Source organism: Panthera leo, chromosome D1 (genome assembly GCF_018350215.1).
Source record: "Panthera leo isolate Ple1 chromosome D1, P.leo_Ple1_pat1.1, whole genome shotgun sequence".
NCBI lineage: Eukaryota > Metazoa > Chordata > Mammalia > Carnivora > Felidae > Panthera > Panthera leo.
Window position 1 is genome coordinate 112,033,230 of NC_056688.1, and position 13,080 is coordinate 112,046,309.

The window sequence follows — 13,080 nt, forward strand, 5'->3', positions numbered from 1 at the left end:
TCGTGACCCGGGCGTGTTAATCGCCCTCTTTTTGCCCTGGTTTGCTCCCCTGGTAAGTGAGGACAGCGATAGAATCGTGGCCCTCGGGGTGTCCACAAACTGCCCATCGGTGCACGGTCCCCAGAGGTCGGGAGCTCTCAGCGGCCACGGGGCGCAGAGCACGCCCTGCAGTCCTCTGGCTCGTGCCGCCCTTTCCTCGGTAGCAAGACCTTCTCAAGGAAGGAAGGACGGGGCGTGTGGTGAACACCCAGGCAGGACGGCCTGTCCCGCAGCTCACTGACGGCTACTTGGAGGGCTCCTTGGAGGCTTTGGGGGATGAAGACCAGGCGCACGAGAAGTGGGTGTCAGGTCCGCGCGGACAGGGCCAGCACGGGCGTTGCGCTTCCCAGCCCTGCGGGAGCCTCCCTTTTGGTTGAGACCGAAATGGCCCATAGGCCCAAGTCTGGCGGGACCCAGGGCCGGGCGGGGGCCTGCGTGTGGACTGCGCTGTGACACACGGGAGGGCCTGCGCCCGGAACCCTCCGTCTCTGCTCACCTCATAGCCGGGTCCCTAGTGTGGCTCCCTGTCCTGTTCCCTTTTGGTGTTTGTTTTCTCCATACCCTTGCCTCCACCTGGATTTGAAATCTATTTCTGTTACCTAAGTCTGACCCTGTTTTAGTTTTATGTTGATAATTTGTAGCCGCTTAAGGTAGCCTTTTGTTGTCTGATGATTGTCATGGAAATCAGGAGAGGAGGCAGGTGTTCTGGAGCTGTTGGTTAAGCTTGTGTCTTCCCTGAGCTCAGCTCCGCTTGGTGTTGACCCCCGGCCCCCGTGGGTGTCCCGAGCCCCATGCAGCTTCGGAGGTCCTGGTACAAACCCAGTTGGCGGTGCCTGTCTCGCCAGTCCTACACGGGTGTCTCGTGAGATCCGGCCCTGCCTCACCACCGGGACCTGTCAAGGGTCATAACGCTGGCGGGTCCGTGGCCCCGCCGTCCTTTCCAGGGCCCACAGCCTGTTACAGGAGGAAAAATGGAGTCTGAAGGGGGTCATCTTGCCGTGACGGCAGCCCAGGGTCACTTTGTCTCCACCGTGTCGAGCAGGCCTTCTCTAAGCCGCAGAGAAGTCCTTCAGTTTGTAACATCAACCTAAATGTCACTGAGAAGCAGAAGTCAGACCCGAGTGGGGGTGGGGGGGTGGGGGTTTGGGTGCCTTCTCACTTTCCGCCCGTCCTCGTAGGTCCAGGCTTTGCATCATTACTGGAAGTGACACTGGGTTAGGGCACAAGCTGGTTCCTTTTCCCCCGGACAACGAGCGTTGCACAGTCGTGCACGGGAAGCCTCTGTGCTCACCAGGGTTTGCTCTGAATGGCGTCAGGAGACCAGCACCTTGCTCCTCAGCTGGCGGTGGTCGATGGGGACTTGGTTCGGGGCGTGATTCGCGAAGGTCTCCGCCGCTGCCTTCCGGGGCCGGGCTGGCGGTGGCACGGGGTTCCGGGGGAGGGCGCACCCGCTGGGTGCGGATGGCCCCGGGGTCTCGGCGGGCCCACTGCCCAACGTGTGGCCCGGAGTTAGGCCGACACTAAGAGGGCGTTTTGGACGCCGCAGAAAGCGCAGCTCGTAGCTACTCAGATGAGTTCCTGGCTGTGATTTCAGGGCTGTGCGCTCGTCTGTCGGGCCCGCGGTGAACTCCTGTCACCCTCCTCTCGACCCCGCAGTTGCCGGCTTCGCGCGAAGAGGTACGAGACGACAAGGCAACGATAAAATGTGAAACGTCCCCTCCTTCCTCCCCGAGGTCCCTGCACTTGGACAGACTGCACCAGGGGGTGCTCCACGCGGCCAGCCACGAGGACATCAGGGACGCCAGAAAGTAAGGGGCGCAGGCGCCACAGGGGACACGCCAGCGCGTTGGTTTTCAGCGCCGAGAAACCCTTGATCTTCTTGGGGGAGAAAGGATCGGGACGGCGATTCTAAAGAAATGCCAGCGAACTGAGTTTATGTGCACGATGTTCTTGGGGCACCTGCCGGGGCTCTGGGGGTGCGGCCGCCGGGGCGCAAGTCTGCTGGGACAGACCGGAGTCCGGCGGTGCAGGCGGCTGTAGGGCGGCCTCGTTTGCCCGGATCCTAACCACCGGCCATCCTGAGGCTTCCCCTCTGCCCTCCCCTGGGCCGAGCTCTGTGCCCCGCGGGGCTCTGGGGAGCCATCTTCCCCCCACCGGGCAGCTCCAGCAGCCGCTCTGTTTCTTGTACCGTGTCCCCGGCCGGCTCTGGTTGTGCGTGTGCTCCGTGCTCCCGGGTCACGGCCTGGAAGGGCTGCCGCGCGTTCTTGGCCCAGGGCGCTTGGAGTCCAGATCTTCTTGGGAGGGAGAGAGCATCAGCTCCCCGGGGGCAGCCCTCCCTCGCGTGGGGCGGTGTGTCGTGTGCCAAGCCCGCGTTGAAGGTCCTCTCCCGTCCCCCAGCTCGACAGGCTCGCAGGACGGCCCCGTGAGCAACCCCAGCAGCAGCAACAGCAGCCAGGACTCGCTGCACAAGGCGCCCAAGAAGAAGGGCATCAAGTCCTCCATCGGCCGCCTGTTTGGCAAGAAAGAAAAGGGCCGTCCCGGCCACGCTGGCAAGGATCCCGCGGGGCCAGGTTGGTGTCCCGTGCGTGGCTCCCACGCGCAGGTGGTCCTGCTGGTGTCGTTCGTCTAGCACCGTGATCGCTCTGCCTGCAGGTTCCTCCCCCTGTCGGGAGACCCTCACATGGCCTGTTGAGCACCCCCCGCCCCACGCCCCCCATTTCATCACTCTGCTTCCCCACAGCTGCTGTTTTGGAGGTGGAAAACTCCTCTCAGGACGCCCTGGGACTCAGCAAATTGGGCGGACAGGCTGAGAAAAACCGTAAACTTCAAAAAAAGTAAGCGTTCTGTTCTTTGTCGTCTCTGCGTACTTTCAGCCGTACCTGGTTTCGAAGCAGTGGCTGTTTGTTCATTGAGCTCTGTAGCTGCAAAGAGGGATTCTCTCCCTCCAGGCTGAACCTGAGGTCCTTGTTAAACTGGGCCTCCCGGAGGCGTAGAGCACGTGTGAAATCGTGAAGGGGCACCCGTGGATTCCCACTCCACCTTGAGAAGTTGTGCAGGGAGGCTGTGTTGTGGCTCACTGAGGGCGAGACCTCGGAGCACTTGGCCCTGAGCCCTGGCTCCTGTACGGATCAGCTTGGGGCTCTGGGCCTTGAGCCGGGGCAGAACTCAGTGGGCTCCGCGATAGGCCTGACAGTGGGCGGGGCGTCCGGTGGCTCTCGGGCGCTCCGAGGGCCTGCACGGTCTGGAGCCGGGGCCTCACGGCCACACTGGGCCCACAGGCCCCGTCCCGCTAGAGGCCGGTTCCCCTTCAGCCCCTGGAGTTGTCCGTTGGTTTTCCCTTAAACCTGCCTCAGTTTAGTCTTCTTCTCAGCAGTCATAATAACGATCGTGACTGGCACACCGTGGGCCGTGTTTCAGGTGAAACGCTGCGGTTTCTGTTACTGCTCACAATTCCGTAGGAACAGTCAGGCTTTTGGTTCCCTGGGAACGGACATTTGTAGAAACCACTTAACAGCGGTCTGATTTGAATGTTGCTATGTTTGAACTGTATAAAAGTGTTTTGAGATAACTTGGATAGTTGCCATCTGGCCATGTGCAGTTTGATACTGAAAGTAGGCCTTTTGCTCCTGGAACCGTGCTGGGAAAATTCTGTCCCTTCGATGTTGCTGGCGTGTTTCATTTCACATCCTTACACTTTTTGTAACGGAAACAGTAAGATTCGTGGCAGTGCCCTCTGGGTCTCCCACCCCACCGCTCCCAGGAATGTGTATTTCACGTACGATCGGAAGTAACATAAATTGGCCAAAACGTTTCACTGTGTCTCCTATGTTTATTTTGTCTTCCTCGGGAGGTATGTTTAAGTACTTGGTCATACGAGGACGGCCTTTATTGAGCTATTTGCCCCAGCATGTGATTAAATTTCACAGAGTGTGTGTAGGTAGCTTTCCCTGGGGCTGAGATGTTCAAATTGCCAGCTTTGGTTCTGTGTTACCATAGCTGCAGCCGAGTGTCTGAGAGCGGGTCCTTCTCTGGACTCCGTGATCATCATGGCAAATTCCAGACCGTACAGTTGACACTTGAACAGCAAGGGTTTCAATAGAAGGTCCACTTACATGCAACATTGTTTTTTTAATAAATCCAGTGTGGTATTGTAAATGTATTTTCTCTTCTTTGTGCTTTTCTTAATAACCTTTGCCTTGTTTTACGAAAGAATACGGCATACGTACATAACTTACAAAATATGTGTTAACCGACTGTTTATCGGTAAGCCCTCTGGGTACAGTGGGCTATGAGCAGTTAAGTTTTCAGGGAGTCAGAAGTTATGCTCGGATTTTCGAGGGTGGTGCTTTGCCCGGATGGCAGAGCCGTGCTGGTGAGGTAGGGCCCCGTAAGTCCCCACGCAAGGTGCCCTAGTGTGGACAGTGTCCGCCTCAGGAGAATGAGTCTCAGTGGTGTCGGTGGTCATGTCGTATTTGATGAGACGCTTCTTGTCACGAAAGACCACTTCGCCGCTGCATTTATGTCCTAACTGTGAGATGCGTGTTGTCAGTCATGCGTTACGCGGCCTCACGCGTGTCCCTGCTCCCCGTAGAACTCAGCAGATTTCTAAGTGTCTTTCTCCTGCGGCTCTAACCGTAAGGCTGGGAAGCACTCCACATGAGTTTACCGTTAGGGCGAGTGTTTGGAAAATCACGTGTGGTGTCGAGAATTGGGTCCTTGAGGGAGATCAGGTCCCCGCTCAGTAGGCCCGGTCCACGGCGGTCAGAGCGCTCATCCATTTTACCCTGTGGGGGAGGCGGAGTTCTGTAAACCAAGGGGGGCGCGGCCGCATCGGGGGATGCGGCGTCTGAGAGCGGAGGAAGGAAGCAAATAAATAACCGCGAAAGTCGGACGAGTCTCCCATGCCTCCAGGATGTTGGCTTGTAACTCCCGTTCCTCCGTGCAGAGTTAGGTGCTGGGGGCTGACTGAAAATTCAGAGAAGCGAGGGGCGCCTGGAGGGCTCCGTCGGTTAACTGTCGGACTTCGGCTCAGGTCACGATCTCGCGGTTTGTGAGTCCGAGCCCCGCGTCGGGCTCTGTGCTGACAGCTCAGAGCCTGGAGCCTGCTTCAGATTCTGTGTCTCCTCTCTCTCTGCCCTTTCTCAAAACTAAACACGAACAAAAATATTGCAGAGAAGTGCTCGACAGATCAGAGTCCCTGCCTCTTTAGTCCTCGTGTTTCAGGCTTCGGAACTGGTGGTGGAGAGCGTTGCTTTCTGGAGTATTGACCTGTGCAAGCAGACCTCACGTCCTTACGGTAAAGTGTTAGCCGCCCCGCTTAATTTTGTAGCTTGTGGTCCACAGGGAGAAAAACGGATCATTCCGTCGACCGTTGGAGTGACCGTGTGGGTACACGGGCAGGTTCTTCAGGTGTACGTGGCCCTTGGCTTACGCGAGTCCCAGGTGACGGGAGCTGGCCGTCCGCGGTGGCAGGCGGTAGGAGGCGAAGAAGGGGTTGGGTGTGCACAGGTGCTCTGGCTCCTCCGCTTACGGGGGCGGCACTGACCCCCCAGGAGAAGGAAGGGGTGCGGGCGTCCCCCCCCCCCCCCCTCCCGGGTCCATCCGGTGTTTAGTCTCCTGGGCGGCGCCCTGGCCTGGTAGGGGACGGGGCCCAGTGCAGACAGAGACCTGGGCCGGCTGGCCGGCTGGGGGCTCCACGTCGCCGCCGCCTCCTGGGTCTTGCGGCTGCGTGGCCCTGGCTCCGCTGCCTCCGCGTGGTCTCGGCGGGACCTCGGGCCTGAGCTCCAACCCACGAGCGCATCTGTACCAGAAAAGGCTTTTCGTAAACAAATGGCCACCGCCAGGAGGAAGGTGGGGGTGAAGTCAGAATCGTGGACACCAACCTCCAGGTAGTGGGGCTCATGGGCCGTTTGTAGCCTGTAGGGGTGGACGGCGAACGTCTACGTGAGGGGTTTTTTTGAGGTAGGCTCCACGCCCAGTGTGGGGCTCAAACTCCCGACCCTGAGCTCAAGAGTCCTGTGGTCTACCAACCGAGGCAGTCGGGTGCCCCTAAATAGCTGTTGCGTGTGAAAAGACAAAGCGTGGCAGACAGAGTGCCACGAATCCGGTCTCCGTTCAGTTTGCTTTCAGAGTGCGGGGCACCTGCGAGCCCCCTGGGCCCTGCAGCAGAGCCGTGCGCACCCCTCCCGTGCCGGGCTGGGCTGCTTGGGACCGAGCCCCTGACCGTGCTTTCGGAGCTCAGGTCTCTCCCCGGCCCGTCTGCCAAGGAACGATTAGTGTCGTGTGTACGGGTCACGTGGCACGGCTTACGTAAGTGTCCGCATAAGGTGTTGCTGCTGTCGTTGAGAATTTGTCCGTAGGACACGGGAAGCGGCGTTAAATTGGGCACACGGATGGGTTACTCCGCCCGGCGAAGGAGGCCCTTCTCCCCCGTGCTTATTCCATCCGCTGTGGGTGCCCCGTGTCGGGGTGACCACAGCCCCAGTGGACTCCCATTTCCTTTTCATATGTGAGTAAATAGCTTTGCTGCTCATTTTAAAGAGGGAGGTTTTGCCTGCCTGCCTGCCTGCCTGCCTTCCTTCCTTCCTTCCTTCCTTCCTTCCTTCCTTCCTCTGGCTATTAAGATTTGTTGCATTCTAGGGCACCTGGCTGGCTCAGTCAGTGCAGCATGTGACTCAGTCTCAGGGTCTTGAGTTGAAGCCTCACCTTGGGCATAGAGCTTACTTAAAAAAAAAAAAAATCTGTTGCCCTCCCTGGTGTAATCCTTCCTACACAATTAGAACATTTATTACCCCCAGGAACACTTACTTGAAACTTGACGTGAAACGTTTTGAGCTCGAATTGTACGTAGACTTTACAGTCTTAAGAAAGGTCTGATACTGTTTAAATACGTTGAAGAGCCAATGTGTTTGTTCAGAAACATGAGATTCAGTGATGTGTTCTGCCGAATTTATCAAAGAAAAATAACACTACAAGTGACTGAGGGATTTAAAAATGCCTCAGGATGCCCAGGCACATAGGGTAAACCATCTTCTGTCCCATCCCACCTTCTCTGCGAGGCCTTTCCCGTTCAGAAAGAATTCATGTCTCTCAGAAAGCCTCGTAAGGACACAACGTGAAAGAGCGAGATGAAATTCTCAAAGCTTATGGTGTTGTCTCTTACGTAACTATGTCATTAGTAGACGATCGTTTTTAAAGATGTTAAGATGGTGAAGTTACGGTTTAGGTATTTTAGAACCAGGCGGACAGAATATTTCGGATGCGGTGAGGATCCCAGGACGGCTTCCTGGTGTTGGCTTGTGACAGGATCACAGTCTCACAGGCTGCCCTGTGTGCACTGGCCCCAGTGGTTGGGACTCAGAGTTTCTGGGTCTGAAGCCTGTGGGTTAAACCATGGGATGACCCAGTGTCTTAACTTAGCAGATACCTGTATTAGCCTGAATCGCCGTGTAGAATAGAAACCGCCAAAATCCCGCCCGTTCCTTAGTTGCCATGTCAGACCATTACTGGTAGTAAAGTGTGTGCTGTTCTGTGTTGTTGTCTTTGCCGGACGAGTTTGAGACCCTCACAGCAGCTCCTCACTCAGACGCAGGTGCGGCCCCCTCCTGCGGTTTTCCTTGTTGTTCAGGTACTCCCTCCGCTGTCCTACCTCGGACGTGAAGACTGCTGGGGTTGGCTGATGTTGACACTGATTCTTCAATTCTGCCAGGAGACGCCTCTGTTACGCTTTTTTTGTTTTTTAATTTTTTTTTAATGTTTATTCATTATTGAGAGACAGAGAGACACAGAGCGTGAGCAGGGGAGGGGCAGAGAGAGAGGGAGGCGCAGAATCAGAAGCGGGCTCCAGGCTCCGAGCTGTCAACTCAGACCCCGACGCGGGGCTCGAACCCACGAACTGCGAGATCATGACCTGAGCCGAAGTCGGTCGCCCGACTGACAGAGCCACCCAGGCGCCCCATATACTTTTGAAAACGTGCACAGAGAATTACCTCTGTTCACTTGCTATATACCCACAGGCACTCGTGACTCTTCAACGTTGAATTCTCTCGTTATTTGTAGGCACGAATTGCTCGAGGAAGCCCGGAGACAAGGTTTACCTTTCGCACAGTGGGACGGGCCCACCGTTGTTGTTTGGCTGGAGGTATGTTTCTTTTGAACCCTGGGTGGAGTACGTCACATCTGTGGGCAGGATGAATGCATTCGTACACCGTGCAGAACCTTCTGGCCTTTACACTTCCTGTCTCTAGCTCTGGGTCGGGATGCCTGCCTGGTACGTAGCCGCTTGCCGAGCCAACGTGAAAAGCGGGGCCATCATGTCTGCGCTGTCCGACACGGAGATCCAGCGTGAGATCGGCATCAGCAACCCTCTGCACCGGCTGAAGCTGCGGCTGGCCATTCAGGAGATCATGTCCCTGACTAGTCCGTCAGCCCCTCCTACTTCGAGAACGGTACGCACCTGTGGAAGGAGCCGATCTGCCGCTCACGTTGCCTCACACGACTAGTGTTCCAGTTTAACGTCTTAGCATTCAAATACGTGATCGGGTGGTTAAAAGATACTTTATCGAATGCTCTCAGAACAGCTTGACTTTGCAGTATAGACATAGGAGTTTTTTAAAGTGTAGGCAAGGAATTATCCCTAATTTAAGAACAAACTTACCAAAAGCGACGGGGAAAGAGCTCAGATCCCTACTTGCATTATTATCAGTGTTTTACTGTCTGACTTACTCAGCCCGTTGTTGCTTTCCGTTCAGGGAGCCGCGGGTCCCGGGGGCTCAGGGCTTTAAGCGGCCTGTGCATCTGCCCCTGCACGCTGAGCGCCGCTGTGCTCCACGCGGGCAGACCCTGGCCGTCCTTACCGACGCCCCTCCTGGTTGAACGCTAAAAAACGCATCTGAGGACAACGTTAATGGTTCTTGGGGGACAAAGTGGGCCGGCTCCTTGCTGTGGGCTCTGTACGTTGGCTCAGCTCCCACTCTGCTGTTCTCTGCTCCGAAGAGAAAACCTGGCGAGGATACGGCCTCCCACGTTCTTCTCCGAGTAGCAAGCAGGTCAGCGCCTGATTCGGGACTTGCAGGGACTTTGCGCAGAAAGGATTGCCAGCGTCTTTGTTTCGATTCTTAGGGACAGAATTGTAATGAGCAGTCGGTCTGTGCACTGACCTGTGGCCCGGGAATGTTCTGTCACGGCATCCGACCAGGTCCCCGTTGCCTGGTTGTTTCCAGTTAGAGAGACCTTTCTGGAAACAAAGGTGTTAGGGTGGCTCTCGCAAAGTCTTAGAAACCGTCTCGGCGAAGGCCCCCCGCTCACGCGCTGAGTCAGCGGACAGTGATGACAAGCGCACCTGGGACGGGGATCCTCGCTGTGAGACGACGGGCCAGCCCTGTCCCCGAGGGGCCCGGCGGCCGGCAGGGCGCTAACGGGCCTCGGGTCTGCCGCGCCACATCAGCGGTGCCGGTGTTTTGGCTGCTTGAAGCCGGCGGCCGTTCTGTGTGCCACGCTGAGCCCTGTGCTGGGCCTCTTAGGGTCCCCAGGTGAGGTTGTCCCGTCCACGTGGCCCCATCACTGTGGAGCGCCTGTGGGGAGCCGTCCACAGGCCAGACTTGGGGACGGTGCTCCTTTTTGTGCTTTGGGGGAGAATGTTTTAAATATATCGAAGTGAGAGTTACTTGAGAATTAGGAATAGTTTTCAGAAGTGCCAGATAGGTCGCTTTTATATTTCCCGTATGTCAGGTGGTAGGCGTGGCAGATGAAGCTCCAGAAACCGTGGGCTGTCCTGGGCTCACTGCCACCACAGTGGTAGTGCGTGTGGCGGTTCTCCGTCAAGGGGCTGGGCTTGTTTTAACCTTGTGTCGTTTTCTGTGTGGGCATCTGAAACGAGAAGGCGGGAAGAATGGCCTTTGCGTCCGCCTGCTCCTTTCACGTGCCCGAGGCTCACGTGTCTGCTGCCTTTCCTCTTTGTCACTGCTTCCCTTGCCCTGGATGTGGTTGTCACTGGGGCCGCCCTAGACCACAGGAAATATCTGGTTAACGCATGAAGAGATGGAGACGCTCACGGCCACGCCACAAACGGTCAGTCGCAGCCCCGAGCCCGTCCTCCCTCCGTGCTCCCTCCTCCCGCCCCCGAGAACGGCGCGATTCTGGGCTTTTCTGGGGGAAACAAAAATGTCCTTCCACGTTAAATTGTTCGGATCAGTACTTCCTTTAGGTATTAGTGAAATGCGTGAAGTAGAATTCTATTTTAGATTTTTCCCAGGAACTTAAAATGGATAGACTAGCTCTGTTTAGAATAGATTGAACTCCTATCTCCTTCCGGAGAGACCTCGGTTTGGCGCTCGGCCTCCACATTCTGGCCCCAGTTGTCTCCTTTAATGGACATGCCTGCCATGGGGAGTCGGCTCCTTGCATGAGAAATCGGAATTGGTGGTTTTGCATGAGTTTTGCATGACGCTTTGACTTTCTCACTCTGTCACCCAGTCACTCCACGCCTTCCCGACAGAGCTGATCTGCTCGCATGCCCAGGCCCAGCAGTACTAACGGTTGTGTTCTTTTGCATTCCTAACCTCGTGACCCCAGGAGGCTGAGGAGGGAAGCTGGGCTCAGGTTGGAGACTCTCTATAATATACTCTTCACTATGTGTACAGCAGCAAAAGAGCTGGAGTGTGAAAGCTTGTAATTGACTTTTCTTGACGTTTTTAACCTCTTCCTTTGTGCCGAATGTCGTTGGTGATTTAAAGTCTTAGAGCAAAGCATAGGATTAAAAGAGTACGTCTCATGGACAATTTTGAACCTTTCTCATGGGGCACCACGGTTAATTCTGCTTAAAACGCACGTCACTTTGTTTAGCCAATGGCTGTCACACACCGCGCCTGGGCCCTGGCAGCTCCTGGGATCATAGAAGGCCGTCCCCGGTGGGCTGACACTTCTCACAAGGCGTGCTGACGGGAGATGTTCGGATAAATACCTGGCACGAGAGTTGGCACGGGGGGCCCTCCCTCCCCGTCTGGGCGTCAGCGTGTCGCTCCATGCCGTCCTGCCGCCGTGTCCGTTGAGAGGCTTTCTTACTCCCGGGGTTCTCAGAAATGAAGCCTCTGCTTGCACATTGTACATTTGAATTTTCAGCTTCCTCGTTCTCCAGGCTCACAAAAAACTCTGGCACGACTCTTTTGCAGCCTTGTTCGGGCAGCTTGATTAAAAAGCAGTGGTTTCCTACCCGGATTCCAGTAACGTTGCCGCCTGACATACTGTTAGGTTTTAGGGCTAGAAAAGGTTTTAGGTTTCGAGGGCTGCAGGCTGCAGCCAGTCAGTTCTTACTGATGGTGTCGTGTTCAAGGATCCGCAGAGGATAATTGTATGTCAGCAAAAACAGTCAAACTCCTCTTACATCTGAATTTTTCTCATTTCCAGTTAATGGTTGAAACACCTTTTTTTCTCTATTTGTACTCCTAAAATGAAGCACGTATTATCACTTAAAAAATTTTTTTTTTATTTTTAAACTTTTTTTAATGTTTATTTTTGAGGCAGAGAGAATGCAAGGTGGGACAGAGAGACAGAGGGAGACAGAGACTCTGACGCGGGCTCTGCACTGCCAGCAGAGAGCCTGATGTGGGGCTTGATCTCACGAACCGTGAGATCATGTCCTGAGCCGAAGTCAGTCACTTAACCAGCTGAGCCACCCAGGTGCCCCGTATCACTTTTTAAAAAGCAAAAGAGGAGAGTGACTCTAATGTTCCATGCGTTCCCTCTTCAACCGTTTGATCTAAGCCCTCTGTGCCAATACTCTAGATAAATATCATTAGTCACTTAGCCTGCTCAGATGTTTCTTTATGGGGCCAATAATGGCCATCAGTGAATTGAAAAGGGTGCATTTTGTAATTGCTTCAACGTCAGCGTCTTCCACACTAAGAAGAAGAGCTCTGGCAGCAACTAAGTATGAAATTCCCTGTCTTGGGGTGGGACGTGTAAATAAGCCGAATGTTTGCTCTTTGCAGTGGAAACGTAAACAAGGATGAGCCGTGCCAGTGACGCCAGAATTAGCCCCCACTCAGTCTTCAGCATAAGCAAGGATGGTTTTCACTCCATCCGTCTTCTAGATGAGAGGAGAACGAAGAGGCGTCCTGGTCTCTGTGCGCCTGCCCCCTGCCGCCAAGGGCAGCGGTCATAGAGTGTGCCTTCCCCGGGCTCTGACATAGCGACCAGCTCTTAAGCCAAGGGGGAGCTGGGGATGCGCTTGGGCACTCAGGGGAAGCAGACTTCCAGGTGTGGTCAAGTCCCCGATGCCTTCATTTAGCAAGTACCGTCCGTGCACTGCCCGTGCAAAACTGAGCTGCTTGCTGGTAACACCTGCCCTCACCTGTCATGTTTTGCAGAGGTCGCAAAGCTGAATTGGCTTTGTGACCATTCCAGTGCCGGAGAAAATAGAGCCTGTGCAGCGGCAGTCTCTTGCGGCCTGAGTGTTCTCTGACCATGAGAGATCCCTGTCGTATGCTTTCTTCAGAAGGCTGCGACAGCAGCCCAGGAGGCGTGGGTCTCCCCGGTTTTGAGCCTGGGTCCTCTGGGAGCATGTGTTATGGGCCACTTAACAAGTGGGACCAGAGTGTGTGAGCAACGTGAAGGAGGACTCTGCTCCCGTGAGACTATTTAGAAATTTCTTTGCATTTTGTGTCCATTTAAGAATACATGAACAGAAGCAAGAAAGCAGTGATGGCTATTCACGCCCTAAGCGTCAGGTCTGTGATATTGAGAGTGAGGTTGGAAAGAGTGAAAAAACATGACATTGTGACAATTTGCCAAAAACATTCGATGCTTTTCTCACTCATGGTTATTTCCCGAAAGTAGTGACACAGTTTTCTTCTATTGAATTTGAGCATTCTTACTGAAATCTGACTCGTTCCTTCTATAGTTTGTTTGGTGTGAATACTAGATGAGAGGCACAACATGGTGGTAGTTGAGAGTTAATATTTCCAAGGATTCCATAAGGTAACTACAGAACTCCTGTGACTGTAGCTTTGCCTTCTTGGGCTGAAGAAATCCAGTGCCTTTGTT

The 13,080-nt window shown here is 55.0% G+C and overlaps 1 protein-coding gene across 4 annotated transcripts in view; it reads left to right on the forward strand.

Annotated features, from left to right (window-relative positions):
• Positions 1-13,080, forward strand: part of PPFIA1 (PTPRF interacting protein alpha 1) — a 90,399-nt gene that overhangs the window by 64,500 nt on the left and 12,819 nt on the right. For all 4 annotated transcript variants that reach the window (XM_042904163.1, XM_042904162.1, XM_042904160.1 and 1 more), the window contains 5 exons: positions 1,696-1,847; positions 2,437-2,609; positions 2,780-2,873; positions 8,098-8,179; positions 8,286-8,486. In XM_042904163.1, coding sequence (XP_042760097.1) covers positions 1,696-1,847; positions 2,437-2,609; positions 2,780-2,873; positions 8,098-8,179; positions 8,286-8,486 — 702 coding nt within the window. The remainder of the gene's footprint in view (positions 1-1,695; positions 1,848-2,436; positions 2,610-2,779; positions 2,874-8,097; positions 8,180-8,285; positions 8,487-13,080) is intronic.